This window comes from Micromys minutus, assembly GCF_963924665.1.
Source record: "Micromys minutus genome assembly, chromosome: 8".
Classification (NCBI taxonomy): domain Eukaryota; kingdom Metazoa; phylum Chordata; class Mammalia; order Rodentia; family Muridae; genus Micromys; species Micromys minutus.
Genome location: NC_137977.1, coordinates 61,305,183 through 61,329,568, shown reverse-complemented (window position 1 = coordinate 61,329,568; position 24,386 = coordinate 61,305,183). Strand labels below are relative to the sequence as shown.

Below are 24,386 nucleotides of genomic sequence, written 5' to 3'. Positions count from 1 at the left end.
CTGGGTTTTGGTGGCAGATGCTTTTCATCACTGAACCATCTGACCACCTCGACCTCCTTTTTGAGACAGGGTCTTACATAACCCAGGTTGGCCTTGAACTTTGACTTTTATGGCTTCGCCTCCCAGAGAAATTCCAAGTGTTTACCACACCTGCATCCAGTGTACACTTCTGTTCCACCTACAAACATGGGCTTTTGAAAAACATGCAAATGACCTTTATTCCAAACCTTGTTGTGTGTTTAACAACAGTTGCATGGTATGGAAATCTCTCTTGCTAACAAAGGTTTTCAAGCTCTCCCCTGAACTCCCCAGTCCAATAGCTAATTCATATTTGTATTGCTTTCCTTTTGTTGCTCTGATAGAATTACAGGACCAAGGCAGCTTATGGATGTGGGCTCACAGTTACAGACAGTCAGAGTCTGTCGTGGAAGGAACAGCATGTCAGCAGACAGCATGCATGGCAGTCAGAGCAGAAATCCAAGAGCTCACATCTTGAACCACAAGCATGAAGCAGAGGGAGCGACCTACAAATGACACAAAGCCTTTCTTCTCATAGGCTCCCTGTAGCCATGTATTTCTTCCAACAAGGTGCATCACCTAACCCTGCCCAGACAGCACCTTGGTGTGGGACCAACGTTCTACAGAGGGTATTTGTCATGCAGACTATTTAATACTCGTGACTATAAACAAGTCTCCCTCTTCAGTAATATCTGTTGCATTTACGACCTTAGGCATATGAGGCAAGCATTCTGCCACTGAGTTCCATCTTAGCCTTTTGGTTGCCCAAGCTGTAGTCAAGGCAGGTCTTTACTTCTGTCGCTTCAGCCTCCCCAGAAGCCGAAGTTAGACTTGCCTACTACCAAGTCTACCTCAAAACTTGCTTTTATATTCAGGGACACAGTTGATCAATTCTGGCTCTGTATTAAATACAATAGTCTCTTTCCTGGATTCTGGAACTTTCTATTTCTAGTTTTAGAACTAGAACATATAGTTCCAGTGTTCTTTTGGCGTGTACTGCCTTTGAAATATAGGAACTTTCTTGGGAGAATCAGGGGTGACCAGAAAACAAAAAGAAACCCATTAGAACCCATGCGTGTATCCACTGAAGCCTTTAGGTGAATATTAGGTTTGAGGACTGTGGACTACAGCTATAATGAAAAGTATTCGAGATAAGAGCCGGCTCCTTTGTTTTTGAGATGGAAAGCTCAGTGCAAAATTTAGGTCTTATTACAGAAATTGAAATGAGCCCATGCAAATTAATCTCCACCGCACGCATAAAAGGAGATTGGAAGCACTAATGTTGCGTGTGGCATACATACAGTACCATTTCCTAGATATCTTTGGGGTCTAAAACTGGGAATGGCACTCAATGTTTCCCTTTCCTCAGGCTACAGTATCATAGGATTCAATTTTGAGTCTGATAATGGAAACGTTTTTTGTGGCACAATAGCCCACAGAGGAAATGAAGAAAGAAATAAACAACCAGATCATTGAAACAGACAAGCAAGACCCCTAGATCAGATGCTCACTCCCGGGCCGCTTCTCATTGGTAGGCAGAAATTAATTGAGCATCTAATTGTGTCCATGTCTATGGCACACCCTCATTTAGGCTTTCTATTGACCATTTGTTGGTGGCTCATTCTTAGTTTTTAATTCAGAAGATGATTTTCTATGCTAATTTGAAAGACACGAACAGAAAGATGTTGTAGGTCTGGCAGACTTTCCACCATTAATTTAAAATTTGTGAGCCAGGCATGGTGGCTCAGGCTCATAGGCAGAGGCAGGAGGTTTGGCAGTCCAAGGCCAGCCTAAGATATATAGAACAAGTTACAGGCTAGCCTGGGCTACAGAGTGAGAGCCTGTTTCAAATAAAAGAAAAAAATGAGGATCATAAAATCAAGATGAATTGTCATGTATAAAACTATCGAAGAATAAAAGATATTCTATTAAAACCCCACAATTCTGTAAGACCAATGTGCTGGTTAATTTGGCACACCCTGGAATCACCTGGGAAGCACCTCAGTTTGATCAGATTGACATGTGGACTTGTCTACTAGAGATTGTCTTGATTGCCTTAATTGGTGTGTGAGGGACCCAGCCACTGTGGGTGGCACTATCCCTTAGGCAGAGGCCCTGAACTTTATAAAAAGGAAAAAAGCTAGCTGGGCAGGCAAGCAAGCAGCACTCTCAAATCCTGTTCTCTGCACCCTTGATTATGGGTGGTGACAAGCTGCTGCAAGCTCCGGCCTCTGTGACTTCTCTGCTGTGATGAACTTTAACATGGAATTGGAAGCCAAATACATTCTTTTCTAAGTTGCTTTTGTCAGGGTATCTATAACAGCAAAAGATATAAAACCAGAACAGCCACATTCTGTGTTGGACAGAAGCTTATTTTAAGTATTTCCCATTAGCTTTAACTGTATCTCCACTGTACTTAATGGTGACTGTATTTATTTTGTCTTAAAGTAAAAGTCACTTTATATATAAGACATGACTCCAATTGTAAGTTACTCCACAGTACATGTAGTACAGAAGCTCCACCCCCTTCCTGGTATTGTTGAGCTGTATCTCCAGCCCTAAAGGAAGCTGTTTTTAAAGTATCCCCAATCTTAAATAGAATTCTACTCAACTAAACTGAGGAGTATTCTGTAATTTTTACCTTCTGCCACAGATGACAAGACTATAGAACTGAGCAGTTAGTAATTGAGAAACAAACAAAAGGAAATGTGTTTTGATAGAGTTGGAATGGCTACCAGGAACGCAATGAAAACAGCGCATGTCTCTCTGGTAGGCTATTCCCCCACCCCTTTTTGAGACAGGATCTTTCTGTGAAGCAGTGAGTGGCCTTTATCTTGGTTTCCTCCTGCTTCTGCCACCCTGGGATTGTAGGCATGTGCCATCGTGCCAGGCTTTCTGAGAAACTAAACAGTTCAGATGGACGCAGGACTTGGAGTTCCTGCTATCTTAAGAGTTGGGGTTTCTTGTTGTTTGAGTTAGAGCTTCCACCTTCTTGTTCATCCTGATCAAGTATTTTCTGAGGTTAAAGGTTCAATGTTTAAAGATTCTCCACAAATTTGGAAATAGCCTTACTGTTATGATTCACATGTACTGTGAAGTCTGATCTTCTTTCTGCTCTTCTAGAGAGCACTGACGAATACAATAAACATATTTATACTTCTGTTTAGTCTGAAGAATTCCTTCTGGCACCTATTGTGGAGCTGGCTTAGTAGTCATAATTCCTCTAGCTTGCCTTTATCATGGACTGCTTCAATTCCTCCATGAGTTATGACAGCTGGGTATAATAGTCCGGCTTGGTATCTCTGGTTTTCAGAATTTGAAATGTATTCTTTATTTCCCTCTAGCTTTTAAAGTTTCAGTTGTGAAATATGCCGTTGTTCTCATAGGCCTGCCTTTATACACGATTGTGTGTTTCTTTCTTGCATCCTGCAGCATACTTTCTGTTCTATGTATTTAGAGTTTAAACTGTAGAATGACGTGGGGAGTTTCTTTTCAGTTCCCATCTAGTTAGTGTTCCGTACATGCCTCTTGTACTAGAGGGGCCTTTCCCAAGGCTTGGAGATGTTCTGCTATGGCTTTATTAAAAGTAATTTTTATGCCTTTGACATGAAGTTGTCCATCTTTCATGCTCATAATTTGTAGATTTTATTTTTTGGTGATATCCCAAAGAACTTGACTGTTCTGCTCTGACCCTAAAAACATTTCCAGGTTACAGTGCATCACTGAGGGAGGCTGTGGCTAGAACCCTGATAGCAACTGCTGCAGAATGCCTGGAGGATGCTGACTGGCTCACTCTCAGCCTGCTTTCTTATACAACCCAGGTGGGGCCCTGCCCACCATATGCTTCATACCCTATGCCCTCCCACACTAATCTACAGTCAAGACAATTCCCCACAGACATGGCCACAGCTGATTTCATCTTAGAAGTTTTTCTATTGAGACTCTCTCTTGTGAAGTGACTCTTGATTGGATCAAGTGGAAAATAAGAAATATGAGGCAATCTATCCCTTGCCAACCCGACATACAAAACCCACCAACATTAAACCATAACCCTTTTTTCTTGCTCCCCAAATCTCACATTAATACCATAATATAACATAGACTGTGTGATCTTAAAAGTTTTATAGTCTAAAAAGTAAAATGCTTTAAAAGTCCAATATCTCTTTTAAAGTTCAAAGTCTCTCAATTGCATGTGCCTAAAAACCAAAGTATTCATGTTTTTATTTCAAGAGGGAAGAACCAGGGCATAGCTATAACCAGATTAAAGCAAACCACAAAGGCAATAGTATAAACAGTATTAAAAGCTCGATGTCCTACATCTGGAATTTACTCATGATCTCTGGGATCCCCACTTCTCCAGCTGTGCTGTCTGCAGCACACACAGCTTGTCTTTAGGCTCAGTCACCCCTCACTCTTCGGCAGATGCTTCATCTCCTGGCATTGCCAGTGTCCTGGGGTCCCCACTGCAGCTGAGGCTTCACCTTCAACCACAGCCTCTCTTTTCTTCAGGGCTCCTACCACATGGCTTCAAGCCTCAGCTGCTCTCCATGGCCCCTTCATGCCTTCAAACCCACACCGTGGAGGGGATTCTTAGGGATTGTTTGCCATCCTTGGCCTCCTTAAATCACAGCTTCCGTGTACTAACACCGAGGAAATACTTCCCGAAATATTTCACCTCAGTGCCTCTTGTTAATAAAAGCTGATTCTTCAGCCCCAAATAACCAGCATCACTTCTGTAGTAAAATTCACTTCTATGGATTCTTCTTTTAGATATGTCACATGAATGGCCCAATAGTGTCTTTGATTCCTTCTGAAACTTCACAAGCTGGACTTCCATTGTCTGTATTTCTCTGTGAATAGTAACCATCATCATCATCATCATCATCACCATCATCACGACATCATCATCTTCCAGGTTCCCGGAAAAGCCAGTCCAGTAATCCCTGAGCACTAACTGGCTTTTCCAGGTTAACATCCCCAAATTCTCCACTTGCCACCCACAACAAAGCTCAGGACATAAAAGCCACACAAGCAGGTCTACCATAGCAACATCCGACTTGATACCAATTCTTTTCTAGTTTAGTTCTGTTGCTGTCATAAACACCATGACTAAAAGCAACCCAGGGAGGAAAGTGTTTATTTAAGCTAATAGGCTATAGTCCACGATGGAGAGAGTCCACCTCAGGAACTCAAAAGCTTGAGACAGAAAGCACAGAGGAGTGCCACTTTCTGGTTTGTTCCAAGATTCACAGGACTGGGCTGAGTGAGAAAGCGACTGTCTCTGTCAGGGTTTCTAGTGATGTGGTGAAACACCATGACCAGAAGAAAGCTGGGGAGGAAAGGGTATGTTCATCTTACCTTTCCACACAGCGAATCACGGAGAGAAGTCGGGGCAGGAACTCACACACAGCAGGAACCTGGAGGCAAGAGCTGATGCAGAGGCCGTGGAGGGTGGATGCTTTCTGGCTTGCTCGATATTCTTTGCTCACCCTGTTTTCTTATAGAAGCCATGACCAGCATCCAGGGATGGCCCCACCCACAATAGGTTGGGTCCTCCATCAACCACTAATTAAGAAAATGACCAGCGGTTGGTGCCTTGCCTGATCTTATGGAGTCATCTTAACTACGGCTCCCTCCTCTCAGATGACCTTAGCCTGTGACAAGTTGACATTAAACTATCCAGCAGGGCCACCTTTCTTATTTACCCATACCCACTTGTCCAGGGGTGGCACCATCCACAGTGGGTGGGGCCTGTCAATCAACAGAGTCAGTTTTCTACAGTTTACAGCATATGGTGATTTCATGGTGGGTGGGTGGGGGGAGGGTAGAGAGATAGAGTTTAAGAGCACACTGTGTTTTTCCAGAGAACTTAAGTCAGATTCCCAGCACCTGGGTCAGATAAATATTTCACAAGTACATATAATGTCAGCTCTGGGAAGATCTGATACCTCTGGCCTCTGCAGACTTAAGAGCACATACTAACATGTAGTCACATTTACATAATTAAAAATAATAAACATTTAAAAAGAGCTTTAGAGTCACTGAAGAGACAAGTCTCTGGGCATGTCTATGAGGAATTGTCTACATTAGGTAACCATGGTGAGAAGATTGTACATGTGGGAGATTCTAGACTATGTGGTCCTGACAATGGCCACAGTGCTGTATGTGTGTACACTATAGCTGTCTTCAGACACACCAGAGGAGAGCATCGTTCCCATTACAGATGGCTGTGAGCCACCATGTGGTTACTGGGAATTGAACTCAGGATCTCTGGAAGAGCAGTCAGTGCTCTTAACCACTGAGCCATCTCTTCAGCCCTCAAGAAGTGTTATGTAAGGAGAAAGGACAGGACACATTGCAAAAGTCCAGCATCCTACTTGAGCTAGAGTGCCCAAGACTTTCCCTATTATCCATGTCCTTTCTGAGGATACCAAATTGGGAATAGGCATAAGACAGTGTACTGGCTGGTTCTGTGTGTCAACTTGACACAATCTGGAGTTATCACAGAGAAAGGGGCCTCCCTTTAGGAAATGCCTCCATGAGATCCAGCTGTAAGGCATTTTCTCAGCTAGTGATCAAGAAGGGTGGGCCCAGCCCATGGTGGGTTGGTGCCATCCCTGGGCTGGTAGACCTGGGTTCCATAAGAAAGAAAACTGAGCAAGCCAGGGGAAGAAAGCCAGTAAGTAACATCCCTCCATGGCCTCTGCATCAGCTCCTGCTTCCTGACCTGCTTGAGGTCCAGTCCTGACTTCCTTTGGTGATGAGCAGCAATGTGGAAGTGTAAGCTGAATAAACCCTTTCCTCCCCAACCTGCTTCTTGGTCGTGATGTTTGTGCAGGAATAGAAACCCTGACTAAGACAGACAGTAAGTAAATAGGGCATCTTCCTGATATGTTCACACATGGAGCAGAAGCTGAGAGCTCACATCTCAACAGTCCCCCAGTGACACACCTCCTCTTTCTCAAAAAGTTCTACCAATTAGGCATCAAGTAGTTAAACATACAAGCCTATGAGAGCCATTCTCGTTCAAACCATCACAGTAAGGAATAAGTATATTGAAAACTAACATAATAAAATGAACAATAACTATTAATTACAAGAAAAATTGTCATAGAACAATAACCATAGTAACTTGTGGCTCAGTTGGGGACAGTATTTACGTGTCCTAACAATACAGTCACTGGATGCTGGCATAACTGGGAGTGGGGGAAGGGAGGGTATGATATGCTTAATTCTCATCTCTCTTAGTAGGACAGTCATATTTCATAGCCTGATGTATTAATCAGAGGCATGGAACAGAATGTTGGGTTAGCTAAAGTAGTTGATTTTCCTCCATAGAGAATGAGTTTGGGGTTAAGATATTTGGCTTAAGACTATTTTATAAGGCTAAAAATTTAAAGGTTTTATAATAGTATATTATTTTCAAATTTTAAGATTTTATAGCTGGAGAGATGACTCTGTTAAGATTGCTGTCTGGCTGCTCTTCCAGAGGTCCAGAATTTGGAGTGTTCTTCCCACATGGCTATTACAAGTCTGTAACGCCAGCCTCAGGAGATCTCACGCCCTCTTCTGACCTCCACAAGCACTGCATGCGTGTGTCATACAGACAAACATGTAGGCAAAAGACCTGTACACATAAACATAGATGATGATTTTTAAAAGTTATACTTACCGCGTGTGTGTACATATGCACATGTATGTACTTAAGAACATGCAATGTGGCGATCAGGGGAGCCAGTTCCCCCACCAAAGAGACCAAGGGATTAAACTCGGGTTGTCAGGCTTGGTGGCAAGTGCCTTTGCCTACTGAGCTGTCTCACTAGCTCCAGTTTGAAGTTTTAGAAGGAAGGAAAGTTTGATACACGCTGCAATGTGGGTGAACCTTGAAGACCTTGAACTAAGTAAAATTTACCAAACACAAGAGGGCAAATACTGTGTGATTCTCCGAGTGGGGGTCCCAGGATTGGCAGGATCCTAGAAGCAAAGTTCAGATGTTGGTTGTGGGACTGGGGAGAAGGGGCAAGGGAACTGGTTGGTAATAGGGAAGGTGAAAGCGCTCTGAAGATGGGTGGCAGGATGAGAATGTATTCAGTGCCTCCCACCTGGGCACTTGTGTATATTTTAAGACAAAAGAAAGTAACTTAAAGCAAAGTGGGGGGATGAGCATGGTGGCCCATGCCTGCAGTTAGCACTGGGGGACTGGAGGCAGGAGGATCAGAGTTCAAGGCCATCCTCTAGTACATGGTAAGACTGAAGCCAGCCTCCTCTATGTGCTGAAGAAAGAAAAAAAGTACTAGTGCATTTTGAATAATTAATTGTGTACACTTTTTTATACCAACATTAATTTTTAGAAAACTATGAGCACCGTGTGTGTCATGAGTACTTGTATATAAATTTAATTTTTGAGACAGTTTTCTATAACCCAGACTAGCCTCAAACTTCCTATAGCTGAGGATGACCTTGAGCTTATGATGCCCCTGTGTCCATCTTTCAGCTACAGGGATTACAGGCACGCACCATGTCATCCGGCTTTAGGTTTAAGGCAGTGCTGGGGTTGGGTCTAGGGCTCTGTACGTGCTCAGTAAGGATCTTACTAATGGAGCTACATCACCAGCCGTGTACATGGAACTTCTGATATAATGTGGACTACATAGAAGCCATTTATTCTCAATGAGAGGAACTGCTACTGGACACAGATATTTAGAGAACCTGAAATTCCAGAGCACTAACTGTGTACATCATCAGCACCGAGGGTGAAGGCACACATTCATCTAGCTTGGATGATGACCTCATTATGCTGGATTTCCCTGTACTGGCCCCGCCCCTCCATGGTCAGACTTAATGTATGAGCACCTCTGAGTGGCTTGGGGAACCCATCACCGAGTTGATCCAGGAAGTGGGTTGGACTCTGAGTAAATTCAAGATACATTATCACATGTACATATGTTGTCGAGGGTGGTTTGTAGATCACAAGTTTATTTTAATTTTAAAAATTGTCTTTTTTTTGGTTGATCCCTGTTTTTAAAAATGTATTTTGTCTTGTCTCTCATATATTACATCCTGAGTGCAGTAGTTCCTGCCTCCTCTCCTCCCAGTCCTTTCCCCGACCTCCCCTTCCTCCCAGATTCATTACTCCTTCCGTTTCCCTTCAGAAAAGATCAGGCAGCCCAGGGATATCAACCAAACCAGGCGTGACAAGTTACAATAAGATGAGGCATAAACCTCATATCAAGGCCGAAGGGCCCAGAGGCAGGCAGAAGAGTCAGAGACCGCCCCAGGTCCTCTCCATATATGTTATGGTTGTGGGACTCTTACCAGTGTGAACGGGGCTGACTTTAAACATTATCTTACTCCTTTATCTGTACGGGTGTTTTGCCTGCCTGCATGTCTGTGCACCATGTCACACAGTGCCCCCAGAGGTCAGGGGAGGGTCTTCTGGGAACAGCGTTTACGAGCTGCCATACAGGTGATGCCAGGGATCAGACACTGGTTTTCTGGAAGAGCCATTTCTCTAGCCCTGACACGTTTGTTTTATAAGCACCTCTTTAACCTGGCCTAAAGAGCAGGCGTATGTATGCACATCTATTTCTTCCTAGTTTTAGGCACCAATTGGCTATGTATCTTGCCAGTCAGCTCGTCACCTGCAGCCCCAGTTCAATCCACTGTCTCTTAAACTTATTGATGAGGAGCTGGACTGAAGAGAAAGAGACACTAGAAAACAACTTTATGTGGCCTCTGAGACCACGGAGGCTGGCCAGCCACTAAGCCAGGCGCTGCTGCACTTTGACAGATCACCGTTTCCTCTTGGCCTTCATTGCGAGGCCGTAAAGCACCGCTGTATCTCGTCCCTTCTGACTTTTTCTCTTTGTTCACAGTACGAGATGCGGACAGAAGCCCGGCGGAAAAACCTTCTCATTTTGATTCTGCATTATTTAACACAAGAAGGGTATGTTATCACAAGCACTTATGGCCATGCCCTCCTCTATGACCCTTCAAAAGCAGTAGCTAAACTGTTTCCAGAGCAGTTCCATGTCAACAGACAAATGAGCAGAAAGTACCGTGAGTCCCTATATACTGCCTCACCCCACCTGTCTCCCACAATTATTATTACTATTAATAATATTGATGATGATGATTATTATTTGCAGTGCTGGTAATGGATCCTAGGCAAACACTCTACAACCAAGCTCCAGTGTAGGCCCTTCCTATTGACATTTCTCATTAATGTAGTTTATTTGTCATAACTGGCCAGCCCTTGCTGATAAGTGATATTCTCCTCAGCAGCAAAAGAGTAATCAATACAGCAGTCACTCCCATATTTGACTAAAAGCAAGAAAAGGCAATCCAATGACAGTCTCTTAATTGACTTATTTATTCGATTTTAAGCACTTTCAAAATTGTTTTGGATGATGGGAACATCACAGGTAGCTTCGAGACAGAAGCGTTGCGGTTGACAGTGTTGGGATGTATTTAACACGTGGTTAAGTTACATGTCTATGACCTCACTGCCTCAGAGGCTGGCGCAGGAGGATCACGAGTCTAAGAAAACTTGAACTGTGTATGGAAGCCTTATCTCCAAAACAACCAACCTGAAAACAAATCACAAAACTCAAACCAACAACAACCAAACAGACCCAACCTGTTCAATAGCATTAAATAACCCAAACCAGAAAACCGAAACCAAGAAAACAAAACCCGAAGCAAAGCAAAAACTCTTATGTAATGTTTCTTACTGTGGAAAAGTCTACACAGTTTTCTCTCTAGCCTGCTGCTTACTGCTTGCTCGTTGTAGGGAGTCCCCTTGGATTTGCAACTCCTGTCTGCTTTTATTCTTTAAGCCCAGACCTAATCTTCTCTCTCCTGTAAAACTGCCAGCTACATGGATGCAGCTAACGCCTTGGAGGAGGAGACCAAACTGGGATTACGGCGCTTTGAAGTTTGTGACAACGTTGACCTGGAAACGATTTTGATGGAATATGAGAGCTATTATTTTGTAAAGTTTCAGAAGTACCCCAAAGTGGTTAAGAAGGCACCAGACCCAGGTACATAAGCTTGTGCTAGAAATGATGCTTTTTCCCATTGTTAAGAATGCTGTTTCCAGGGCTGGAGAGATGGCTCAGCGGTTGGGAGCACTGACTGCTCTTCCAGAGCCCCTGAGTTCAATTCCCAGCAACCACATGGTGGCTCACAACCATCTGTAATGGAATCTGATGCCCTCTCTGGTGTGTCTGATGGCAGCTATAGTGTACTTATATATAATGAAGAAATAAATCTTTTTAAAAAATGGTGTTTCCAGCGGCCACACCTGTAATTCCAATATTAGGGAGTGTCTGAAGATGGAAAGTTGGAGACCAGGTTGGCCTGTCCCTCCCCGAGCAGGAGGTGTTTCTAGGCACATGGTTGAATGGTTCCCTTCTATGCCTGGAAGAGTAGACCAGAAGGATCTGGAGCCTAGCTCAGACCCAGAACTGACCATTCAAACACAGTTGCCTGGATTTTTTGACGTCCTCACATCTCGTTGGCCTTTGTTTGAGGAGCAGAGCCTTAGTGTATATCAGGTGCTCTTCAGAAGGGCAGCAATAATTGGAGTAATGAAGAGGGCTGTTGGAAGACTCTGACAGACAGAAGACTCTTGTTAGGAAACCCTATTATCTATCCTGAAAATAACATGGGGATGGGTGAAGCTAATAGCTCATGTATAGATAATGAAATGCCTTTGAAAGCCATCAATCCAGATGGTGATGAATGGAATGCAAAGACCAGTGTAGGTCAGCAGTCACGGAGGCTGGCTAGAGGGAAGAGCTAAAGCCAAGGTCCTAGGTTTTGTAGTAACATTGACTTAGAAGTCTGTAAGTAGGGGAAGTAATTATAAACCAAGGGAGAGCATTGTCCTGTTTACAAGGCACTTGTTAAGCCACAGAGTTTAACATTTTATCTACGGACCAGGAAACTGAGAGGAACATCAATTAAAAACAGCCAGTGCCAAACCCAGAGGTAGAGGAGGCCTGCAGTTTCAGTTTTGGTTTTCTTTACTCTGAGCTCTCTTTCAGTGAAGGGTTCAGAACTCACTCGGTGTAGTTTGAGCTGAGCACTGGCTCCTGACACAGAGAGACAAGCAATGTTCCCAACAGGGACTGAATTCTAGACAGCCCACCCTCATTTAGCATGGCATCCATTTTCTCCTGTGATTTGGACTTAGTGTCTTCATTCTAAAGGTCAGTTGGCAGAACTTGACTCAGTAAATGTTCCTGTCAGCCTCGTGGGATTCTGGAGCGCTCCATGACCCAGAAAAACAGTGGCAAATTTATGAAAACTTATCAGAATGCCAAGGCATATAGCCAGCCTGTGTGTAGGTATTGTCCCCAATGTGGGCTCTGCTACACATTTCCTGAGGCCTGGGTGTCTTTCTCTGTGTGACTCAAAATGCCTGAGAAGCTAGGACTTGCTTCTCTTCCCTGATCGTCACGTTCATTCGACGCTGTGTGAGGACTAGAAGCACACAGGGTAAGGCACTGGAAGAGATGTTCATGGATGTTTGCTTACTCTTAAAACTAAACTCTTCCCTTTGGATGTTTGCTTACTCTTAAAACTAAACTCTTCCCTTTCCCCCAATGTTTGTTTTTCCACAGTAGAAAATAATTTACCTTCAAGAAGTGGAGGGAAGAACAAAAGGTAAAGTAAATCATTGGGTCAACTTAATTCCTTTAAAATAATGTTTTTGGACAAGGTTTCTGTACAACCCCCCCCCCCCACACTCCTGGATTTCCTGGAACTCGTTTTGTAGACCAGGCTGACCTTGAACTCACAGAGATCCACCTGCCTTTGCTTGCTGGGTGCTAGGATCACAGATGTGTATCAGGCATGATAGCTTTAATCTTAAGAATCTATGGGATCTCTTTCAAGAGTGCAACCCCGTGACTCTGACCCCAATACCAGGCCGTAGCCTTGTGACCTTGGAGTCCCCCCCTCGTCACCACTGGCTTGACGTGAGCCAGTGTCTTTAGATTCTCCAGGTCACTGAAATTATGTTCAATGATATCCTGCCTTTCTTGTCCACTTTCTTGTCTTGGAACATCTGGGTCTTAAAGGTTGAATGGTTGGCACCCAGTTCCCACCACCTATTTTTAGACGCACGGAGCAAACCTCTGGCATATGTCCCAGTGTTGGCTGGCTTAGGGCAGCAGGAAGTGTAGGTTGTGTAAAAAAAGCCAGGCTTGGGGACAGGTGAAAGTGTGATTCTGGGAGGAAGTCTCCTGCACACCCAGAGCAGTGGGGGAAAAAAAAACACGTAGAATTCCACAGGAAAAGAAAACTTAGATTGACATTTTAAGTACTTTATTAAGTCTGAGAGGTGTGAAGTCTGTATATTCTCCCCCTCCCCACCCAGTGCTTCAGTTTTGTGAATTCACTTTCTGTATCCAGCTAGCGAAGGAAGGACCCAGAGACCTCAAAGGCTCTTGGCATTACCTGTAACAATGGCCGCATGGGACCCATGCTTTCTTCAGAATTGTGACTCCAGTTCTTTTCTGCCCAAGGGCAACACTGCCTTGCACTGTCCTTCGGGGACAGCTTCATTGTGTTGATGGAGGTGCTATTGCTTTGTTAACATTTCCATAAAGCTGCTCAGCCTCTGATGAGGGCCTTTTAAGAGGTCAACTTGGGATATGGTTGTTTTTAGTTGCTCATTGACACCTGCCATGTGCTTGGGGACTTCACCTGATGCATACTTGGTGAGTGAAGGCTGGGCAGCAGCGTGTAAAAGGAAAGGGAGTGGTATGTGTAGCCACTTTGGGTTTCCATGGTTCTTTTGAGTTGATGTCTATATATGGTAAGCACAAAGGTTTAGCACCAAGTGGTTAGTCAGGAAAAAGAACCAGAAAAGCAATGGGCAGTTTTCTTGACATTGTGAGCTTTCGGGATTTTAAAAAAATATATATATATTATTTTATGTATACACTGTAGCTGTCTTCAGACACCCCAGAGGAGGTAGGTCATCATATCCTGTTATGGATGGTTGTGAGCCATCGTGTGGTTGCTGGGAATTGAACTCAGGACATCTGAAAGAGCAGTCAATGCTCTTAACCACTGAGTCATCTCTCCAATCACATTGTAGGCTTTTAAATAAAAAGATTTTTATTTTTAGTTACATGTGTGAGTGTTTTAACCACGTGTAAGTTTGTACACCACACCTGCACAGAGCCTAGAGTTCAGAAGAGGGCATTAGGTCTCCTGGGATTAGAATTATAGGCAGTTGTGATCTCCTCAACATGGGTGCTTGAATTGAACTCAGGTTCTAAGATCAACAAACGTTATTGGGTTGGAGAGATGTCTCAGTGGTTACGAGCACTGACTGCTCTTCCAGAGGTCCTGAGTTCAAATCCCATCAACCACATGGTGGCTCACAACTATCTGTAATGAGATCTGATGCCCTCTGCTGGTGTGTCTGAAGACAGCTACAGTGTATTTGTATATAATACATAAATAAACACTTAAAAAAAGAAAACCAAACAAGTGTTCTTAGTCCCTTAGCCCCTTCTCTAGCTGTGTTAGGCACAGTTTTCTGCTGAGATGTTGCTTGGCAACAGGGTATGTCCTCTGGTTGTGTACCAATCATCCAAGGGTTCTTTCCTAATACTGTTCCTCACACCCAAGACTGCAGTTACAGATTAGCTGATGACCCAAGGGAGAGAAGGCACCTAATGAGACAGATGACAGATTGGGGTCCAAAGGCTTGAAAAGTTGTGGGTTGGGCCTAAGATAATGGAATATGATGGAATAAGGTTCAGGCTCTAACAAGTAGCTTCCTCAAAGTAAAAATCAGAAACCTAGAAATGAAGTTAGCAGTAGGACACTGCCTGAGACAACACTGCCTGTGTGAAGTGTGATTTCAGATTGGTCTCAGGTCTCATCAATAAAAGACACTGCAGCAACTAGGAGGTTTTGGCTACAATGCAGATCAGCGTGGCCTTCTCTTTCACCTCCTAGGCTATGCTAGTTGCTATCCTCACCACTTAATTAGGTTTTAAACCACCTTAATTAGGAGAGTATTTATATGTAAATGCCTGGTATTCATAATTCTTTCACTTTTGTGCCCGCAGAAGACCTGAAGCATAGTTTTCTTATCTCACATTAGGGATGAGAAAAGATGCCCTAGGTATGGCCATGCCCACTTCCCATGAGCTCACCACCAGTGTGTGGACACTGGTAATATTATGAACATAGGTTGTTTCGATGTTCAGGTAGTTATATTAGGGATGAACAGCTTTTCTTTTCCATGATGAACTGGAACCAAGGCAGAGCTGTCTGAGGTCATTTGGAACATGAGAGTCTAGTGAACCTCCTGCAGGTACCTTGCAAAGAACTGAGGGAAGAGAGGAAATAAGATATATGAACTCATGTTTGCCTTCTAAGAAAGTCCTGCCTGTTTCTGACATTGGCTTCTGTTGTAAAATGCAGAATCTCCATACTGTTTTGTGTGTGTGTGCATGTGTGCGTGTATGAGGATGTGCTGAACAAATTAGTCCTGCCCTTGTAGTGAGTGTAACACATAAACTCAAATATGGACTGTGACTGTCGTGCATAGCCCCACCAGCAGGCTCCTTTACCCATTCCCGTAAGGCAGACACCATCTTTCCCGTCTTCTGACTTCGAGCCCATTAGTCTCTTTCCAGAAATGAGCTATACTGACAAGAAATCAGTTAGCAAATGCGTCAGTAGAGATGGGTTAAGTCTTGCTGTCCTTCCATAAGCTCCCCTTAAAGTATTCTGTCATTTATTTATATTTTTTTATATTTATTTATTTTGTGTGTATCTGTGTGTGGTTGGTTACCTGTCAAGGCCCAAAGAGGGATCCCAAAGAGATCCCCTGGAGACAGAGTTATAGGCAGTTGCCTGGTGTTGGTACTGGGAACAAAACTCAGGATCTCTGGAAGAGCAGCCAGTGCTCTTGACCACTGAGCCACCTCTCCAGCCTATAACCCATTTTAATATTTACTTGTGTGCAAAATGCTAAGAGGTGTTTTACCCAGAAGAAGTATATGCAGCATCCTGGGTTATAACCCAGACAGACTCCTGAATCTTCTGATGTTTCATAACTTGATTGGGAGGACTGTTTCCTCCCTTCACCCAGGCATTTCCCTGCTTTGATGATGCTCATAAGGTCGATGAGAGATGTGAACAGTGGGGGTAGTCTTCTAAAACAGCAGTTCTCAACCTTCCTAATGCCGTTAATACAGCTCCTCATGTTGTGCTGACCCCAACCATAAAATTATTTTCATTGCTACTTCAGAACTGTAATGTAGCTACTGTTATGAATCACAACATAAATATCTGACAAGCAGGATATCTGATATGTGACCCCTGTGAAAGGGTCATTTGACACCTGAAAGGGTTGCCATCCACAGGTTGAGAACCACTGTTCTAAATCGATGCTTGTCGGGTTTTTTTTGTTTGTTTGTTGGTTTTTATCTTTTAGATTTAAAAAATTTTAATTCATATGGGTAGGTTTTTGAGAGCTAAAGTAGCTTGCTGAAGTGGGGAAGCTCTGTGGTTTGGACGAGGGTGAGGTGTGTTCTGGGAAGAGGCGAGTGCTGCACCTCAGTTGGGAGGAGCCCAGTGAGAAGCCTGGACGAGTCAGATCCAGGGAAACTAAGGCAGACGCACAGGTGGAGGAGCCTCGTTGTGGTGCTTGCATGTGGCTTTCAGGAACCTGCTTTAAATATGTTCTGCCAGTTATTTACTTACCTGGAATTAAATGCTTAGAATTCTTTCCTGGAGGTTTCTGTTCCCTTCCTTAGGCTGACGAATGACAGTTGTCAAAATCTCCCCAAGATATGTCACCAGAAGTCACGACCCAAAACTTCAGCAGTGAAGACAGGGGACACCAAATCTGTCAAGGAGCACCCTAAACAGGTCAGGATGACTGCCTGATGTTGGGACAGCCACACTTGGCTGATGAAAAATGTCTCATGTCTTTGTGTGTGTGTTTGAGGTTCCCTGTTTACAAATTACTGTATTATTTAATAAATGTAGAGGTCCCTGAATACTGGTCATATTTTAGTATGCTGGAGCAGAAAATAGACTGATTCCTAGATTTTCCAGGTCCTTCTCTAGTTTCAGTGTAGAGAGACCACTGGGAGGGGTTGGGCTGCCTGGTAAGATTGGCGTTTTCTTCTGCAAAGCATATAGCGTTCGTTAGTCCTTACCTCAAATCTCAACACTAGGCTTTCTAGAAGGAAAGGCAGCAAGAGAAGTAGGCCCATCCAGAACCTTCTTATCTAGGACAAAACATCCCAGGTTTCTACGTGAAAGGTCCAGTGGAGACTGAGAAAAGGGACAGGAAGTCTAGTGGGACATAAAGAAACAGCCACGAAATTCTGTTGGTTTGAAAAGGGTCTTTGGCTGTTCCCAAGGTTGCAGGGAGGTCATATGAGACAGCTGAGTTCCAAAGAGGTCTGGCTGACTTCTGCTGACTCCCCAGACTCCCCAGCCTTGGCCAGAGGAGAAAGACAAGCCAGTGGGTGGAGATGGGCTGAGGAGGGATATTCATTCTTCTGTGGGCACACAGCTTTAGAAGCCATTGCCTGGAGTCTTCTCAGCCTCTGGGACTAGCTCCTTCCTTGTGGGCACAGAGACATCAGTGAAATCAACGTGAAATCTGAGAGAGCCTCCCATTCTACACAAGTGGTATCCGGCATTCACTGGCTTTTGCGTGGAGGATGGGGAGTCAGAGCCGGGGTCTCAGCTGCTTCCATAGCTAGCTACTGACAAGCCTTCCTTCTTCTCCAGGAGAGTGTCACTAATGTTCAAGCAGAGAGCACTGACTTTGGCCTAAACATATCAAAAATCAACAAAGACAACCCAGAGGAAAAGGCCCAACCACGACGAGTAAGTGGAGCTCGGGGTCCCAGGATGGAAGGGGGAGTTTGTCTCCAGAAAAAGGAAAATCAAGCACACGATTGTTGTCAAACACGAAAGTGAAGACAGAAATGTTAAAGGCTGGCTGGGAGGTGAGACGAGGGGGAAATCCCATGAGGATCAGAACCCTAGACTCTGATCACCCTCTCTTTCTGGATGGATGATCTAGAATGATCCATCTCTAGGGATCACAGTCCCCTCATTTCAAACGGAAGTGCTCAGAAGAGAGGATCCTATGTCCCTTTCAGCTTTGAAATTCTGTGATCAGCTGGGCTGTGTTTGGGCACTGGAGTGTTTGCCTGCCATTCACAGAACTCCGTACTTGCTCCCTTGCATCAGAAATGGTTAAGAAAACAGGAAGAGTCCCATGATGACCACAGTAAACATTGGTGTGCGGCGTTATTTACTGAGCTATGGTCCTGTACTTCTTGGTTTGTGGCCCTGCCAAGAGTAGTTGTTTGATGTCCCTCTGCTTGGAAGCATGGCTCCGGACTTCAGTGTAATTGCTTGTGAGCCATGAAAGGTTAGTTAGTTTAGGGCGATCTTGTGCCTAATAGGTATTTCTGCTCTTCCATTTCTTCTCTCCCTCCTCTTTCCCCTCCTCTGTCTCCCCCTCCTCTTCCTTCTCCTCCCACTCCTTCTCTTCTTTCTCTTATACCTCCCCTCTTCCTTCTCTTCCTTCTTCCCCTTTTCTTCCTCCTCCTCCTCTATCTTGCTTTTTGTTTGTTTGTTTGGTTGGTTGGCTGCTTGCTTGTTTTGAGACAGAGTCTTACTAGCTAGCTTGGAACTCACTGTATAGACTAGATTGGCTTCAAACTCACCACCTGCCTCTTCTCCTGGGTCCTGGGATTAAAGATTTGCACTGTCAGCTATTTCTGCCTTTTATTTCTGATGAAACTCAGGTCTGGCTCTGTAAATAATAGTTTCTTCAGGAGAAAAGGCCCAGATAGAATGGTGTAACAAAAGGTAGGGATCCTGGATCCTTTGACAAGGAGGAGTGCATGCTCCCGCTGGGGGACCTCTCCTTCAATGAAACTGTTGAACCACGGGCTGCTGGGTTCGCTCCGGCCTGCCCTGTAGACAATCTGACAGCTGTGGTGTGTGCTGGAAGAGTTACCAGGCCCACTGACCTGCACAACACAGGCGGCTGCACGGACTCTCCATCAGGCCTCGGAGAACTGACTGACTAGTGCATTTGCCTGTCACTGGAAGATGGTCCTTGTTAGTCCTCACTACCTTGTCATAGTCTTTGTCTGCTGTGATATATATATATATCACCACCAGATCACCTGCTGTGTGTGAGAAGGGGGGGGGGCGTCCCATCTCTGCCTACAGCATAATGAACACTCGGTAAACACTGGTGGTTGGTGTCTGGCCTGCTCTGTCAGTCTCCTTCCCTAAGGGAACGGTACTAGGAGCCTGGAAGATCATCTTAGTTACTCTTTGTATGGTGACCAGTGCTTGACAGAGGCAACTTAAGGGAGGAAGGAGTTGGCTTCCTGCTTCAGGGGATGTCCACAGCAGGCAAGGCATGGCGGTGTGGCTTCTCTCTGTGGGAGTGAGAACTTGTAGTTGAGCCTCCTTCTCAAGCTGTGGCAGCCAGACTAGAGTCAAAGGTAAAAGTAACCTCACAGGGCTGCTGTTAGCGGCCAGTGTGTGCCAGACAGACACCATATTCCAAAGGTTTTACAACTTCTGAACAGACTGCCACTAGAGCCTCTTAGGACCACATTCAAACACATGACCCTATGGAGGACATTTAAGAAGCAAACATAATAGCAAATATCTGGGTTTGAGTCCTGGCTTCAGGCCTTTGTTAGTCTTTGTTGCCCTGGACAAATTGTTTAATGCCTCTGGCTTCGCTCCACACAAACAAAGTTAAAACGCTACTCGCCACAGGCAGGCGTGATCAGAACCTTGTATACCTGTTCCATCCCAGGCCTTCTCTGAATGATGCATGCTAATACAGTGAGCACAGAGGGCTTATCTCTACCCAGGCCCTAGTGGGTTTTCCAGCCTGTATAATGTTTTAAAAGGATGTGGTCAGACAGGGCAAGTAGCCATGTAAGAAAGCAGATGAGTGTCAGTAATGCAAAATGTCCATGGATTTTTACTTTATTAATCCAACTCCAGTCTGAAGAATTATTTAGTTTTCATTTTTACTGAGTCCTGACTTTAACATATCATCTTATTCAACAGTAGCTCATCTATATCCCTCCCTCCCTCCCTCCCTCCCTCCCTCCCCCCCTCCCCTCCCTCCCCTCCCTACCTTCCTCTCTCCCCTCCCTCCCTCCCTCTCTCCCCTCCTTCCCTCCCCCCCCCCAGAATTACAGAATTATTTCTTTATGTATTTGAGTACTCTGTAGCTGTCTTGAGACGCACCAGAAGAGGGCGTCAGAACCTATTACATACAGGTAGTTGCTGGGAATTGAACTCAGGACCTCTGGAAGAGCAACCAGTGCTCTTAACCACTGAGCCATCTCTCCAGCCCCCAGCTTTCTCTTAAGACTTGAAGTTTGCCTGCCATGCAAGGATAGGCACATGGAGCTACTAACGTTTCCATGGTTACTGTGCTCTGCTCTCGTGTGTTCATGATCTAAATAACCATTGCTCCCTTTTAGGGTCAAGTCATTGACTTCCGAGGACTGCTCACAGACGCTATCAAAGGAGCCACCAGTGAATTTGCCTTGAACACCTTTGAATGTAACCCAGACCCTTCAGTAAGTGACCAAGATGTGTGCCTCCCCCTTTAAACTGCCCAAATCTAGCGGAACTTCCAGAAGTATCCTCTGAGTTCAGAGAACTCTGAGATCCAGTCAAAGGTCATAGCCACCAGGCGCCATTTGTTTCGCCAAGCTCCGGATTTTCTTCCTGAATTATGAAGCAGTTTTGTTATGCTCGCCTCTCTGCTCCTCTCACCAGGAGCGGCTGCTGAAACCTCTGAGTGCATTTATTGGCATGAACAGTGAGATGCGAGAACTGGCGGCGGTGGTGAGCCGGGTAAGATCTGTTCTTCAATTCAAATTTATGGAGGCAGACCAGGGCTCCTGGAGCATTGTGGGCTGCTTCTTTTATTAATAACAATAAATATGATCATTTATTTATAAAGTGCCCCCACTTGCAGAGGCACTCATATTGTTTAGAGGCACAATAATGCATGATAAATAAATTATAGAATCATAAAATTACAATAGAAAAAGCCCACCATCCTACTATAGGGGCCAAGAAAACAGACAGCCAAAAAGATGCAGAAAGGAAAGGACAGGTGAAAGGCTTTCTAGAAGGCCCCAGGGCCGAGGAAAAAGGGTTCCAAGAAAAGCAAGGAGCGCAGGTGCATTTTATTTAAAGAGCCACAGTCTAGAAATACTTGGAAATTTCCATGAACATAACAAGATTTGTAAGGAAGATTTTTACCACCAGGCTATATCTACTTGAAGCTTGCACCCTGGAACCTAAGGCAGTGAAAACTAATGGACAACGACCTAGTCTTGCAGTCAGGTGACCTGTTCGATTTCTAGAGCCTTCTCTTTCTAGCCATATGATTTTAGGCAAGCTTCTTGGGGTAAGAGTAGATTATTGATTAGAGAAGACTTTCTAATTTCCACGGATCTCGATTTAATTAAAGACTGAAACTGAGGTAAGTTCAAGAAGCCACTTTAAAATCATCCAGAAAGTTCAGCTGGGAACAACCAGGGGTGACTGTGATCTCTCTCCAGACAGTAGATATCCACTGTGCAACCGCAGCAGGCGTGTGGACAGAGGGGAGTGACACAGGCCCAGGCCTTTCCACAAGAGACTCTGGTTGCATGGATGAGTGCATTTGGGGAGCAGAAAGAAAAGGATGTAGGAAAAGGTGGAAGAGAAGAGGGAGCTGGAAGGCACTCGGAATAACGGTGGGGTGGAGAGAGGGCCAGGGTTGTAGAGGAAGGGTTACTGAGCGGTACCCAGGATGGAGAATTGGGTAGAGAGATGAGAGTGTCAGAACAGCATCCCTCTGTGGGGATGGGTCATCCTGTATGTTGGCAGGTCATTTTTTTCAGTGAGGTGGATGGAGAAGAGAGGTCAACTATGAGGTTTTCATCAGTGGAGGATATAGATTAAGCTGGGTCAGGATGCACAAAAGCAGAGGGTAGCACTTTTTATGCCCACATAAATCTGTCGTCTCCTTTCTGTTTTTTCAAGAGGATAATATGTGGGGAGTTCCAAGTAGGGACTGCTCACTGCAGAGGAAGCCAGCATTCAGCTCCTTCTCAAATGCTTCCAGAGATGCTGGGTCATTAGCTCATGAGACACATCTGTTGAGTTGTGGCCGCTAGCTTCAGACATACATAAGGAAGAACTTTAGGCTGGGAAATTAAACACCACTTTGTGAAATTCAGTGTTGACTCTAGATCATGGAAAGAAATATAGTTACCTATGGGTGGTTCAAACATCAGAGTAGATGTATCCTCACTGTGTACCAGGCTTTCCTAAGAAAAGCCTTAATCACAGATGCGTGTACTTCCCACGGGTTGGAAGCCTGGAGTCAGGTGTGACATAATCCCTGTCACCCAGTACAGGACTGAGGTTGAAGCAGGAGGATCTCTTGCCACACAGTGAATTCCAGGCCAGGGGTAGAGAATGAGACGGTGTCTCAAAACACAAAACTTGAAAGGCTGAGTCCTGTTCCCACCACCCTGTCCAACAACGGATGACATTTACTATGCATGATCCGATGTTGTCTAATAAATACTTCTCAGTAAAGTGGAGCTCCTTGTGGGGGGCTCAGAGGGAAGGGAGACAGACACAGGGCCACAACATCTTAGGCCAATTTTAAATAATATGTTTATACTTTTGAAGCATGTGCATGTATTAGTAACTTTTAAAAAACCCAAGTAGATAAACATTTTCCAGACTTGTGATTTAGTCAAAATGGCATAGGCAAGGACCTTTAAGAAAGTCTTACTCTAGACATTGTTGGCCTGAAATAGCTCCTATGAAGAAAGGCCCCTGAGTGACTGTTCAGAGGCGTCTTGTGAAATCGAAATTGGGAAACTGTAAATTAGTTATCAGTAAGAGATACTGATTGACCACTGTAGGGTGGTGGCTCCAGGGCTCCACCCTTGGTTGTTGGCCTCCTTGAAAGCCTGCAGAAAGCAATCTCTGCAGCTGGAAGGAGGGAACACTCACTAGGGACAAGGAAAACTGGTTTTAGGGGAGCACGGGAGCAGTAAGTCTTTTACACAACAAATTAGGAAAGTGTTTGCCAGCTCAAAAAAGCTAGACAGACACCCAGCATAGGTGAGGATCCATTTTCCTCTAAAAACTAGTGTGATTTGAGGGTGTTTGTTGACTGTGGTCATAAACCAGCTTGAGCTGCTGCTGACTGATGACTGACATAGCTCACGGTTAGCGCCCCTCCCCCCACTCCCCAGCTCCTAAAAGTGCCTTATTATCCTGTCACCATCTTTTTCAGGGCAAGTCATTGGATGCTTTCATGCCATCTCTTTGGTAAACTGACCTCAAATTACAATGTGTGATTAGCTCTACATCATAATATTCATGAAACGCTTTTTCTCTAGTCACCAGCGCTTTATATACGATTAAGTCAAGTGTTCATCACTGCATTGTTTACTTTAGAAATGGAAGAGAACATTAGTTTTAACAGAATAATCCCCTGCACAATACAGGACATTTATCTCCATAATCCCAACATAAAGTGGAATGACATTATTGGACTGGATGCAGCCAAGCAGCTAGTCAAAGAAGCCGTCGTATACCCGATAAGGGTAAGTATGGAAGGCATGCTTCTAATCACTGTCAACCGGACAGGCAGTGTCCAGACAAGAAACATGGTGATTCATCAGTCTACAGGTTAGCCTTCCAATTGGACCACACTAGGTCAGTGCTGGGGCAGCAAGCCCAGTCCGCTCTGTAGCTCCTCAAATCTCGCTCCACCCCCAGCCCTTGCAGAGAACCTGGTTAGGTGCCCAGCACCCACGTCAGGTGGCTCTTAACTGTCTATAGCTCTAATTCCAGGGGATCTAACGCCCCCTTCTGGTCTCCTTAGGCACCTTCATGTTCGTGTGCTTACTAATACATAAAACAAAAAATAAACCCTTCTTAAAAAACACATTCTTATTGGTTCACATCGAGTGTCTGCACAAAGGCAATCGTGGATATATATTTTTTCAAATGCTAAGCATTTGGCCCATTAGTTTGCCATCCGAACAGTGCACTAAGTGTAGTTGACACACCTCCCAGGAGAGAAGCCTCTCACTTTGTTTCTGTAGATCCCCACAGATCCCTAACCCCCAGTCTCCTTTAGGGGTGTGGCTTTAGTCTCTCTTGAAGACCCAACCGTCCCTTCCAGAGCCATGGCCAGCAGGGCACAGATGCTGTTGTCACTACTTCTGACTGTTTTCTGCATCTCTCACAGAACAGCTGGGCAAATGGAAAAGGCAGTACTCTTC

At 44.6% G+C, this 24,386-nt stretch overlaps 1 protein-coding gene across 3 annotated transcripts in view; it reads left to right on the top strand.

Annotated features, from left to right (window-relative positions):
- Nucleotides 1-24,386, top strand: part of KATNAL2 (katanin catalytic subunit A1 like 2) — a gene marked incomplete at both ends in the record, with an annotated part of 74,743 nt that overhangs the window by 24,554 nt on the left and 25,803 nt on the right. The window contains 8 exons of one of the 3 annotated variants that reach the window (XM_080919705.1): nt 9,894-9,964; nt 10,894-11,060; nt 12,651-12,690; nt 16,815-16,929; nt 17,806-17,904; nt 20,556-20,654; nt 20,857-20,934; nt 23,604-23,702. In XM_080919705.1, the coding sequence (XP_080775831.1) occupies nt 9,894-9,964; nt 10,894-11,060; nt 12,651-12,690; nt 16,815-16,929; nt 17,806-17,904; nt 20,556-20,654; nt 20,857-20,934; nt 23,604-23,702 (768 nt within the window). Of the gene's footprint in view, nt 1-9,893; nt 9,965-10,893; nt 11,061-12,647; nt 12,691-16,814; nt 16,936-17,805; nt 17,905-20,555; nt 20,655-20,856; nt 20,935-23,603; nt 23,703-24,386 lie in introns of all 3 variants that reach the window. The other 2 variants (XM_080919704.1, XM_080919703.1) reach the window with 2 other exon arrangements.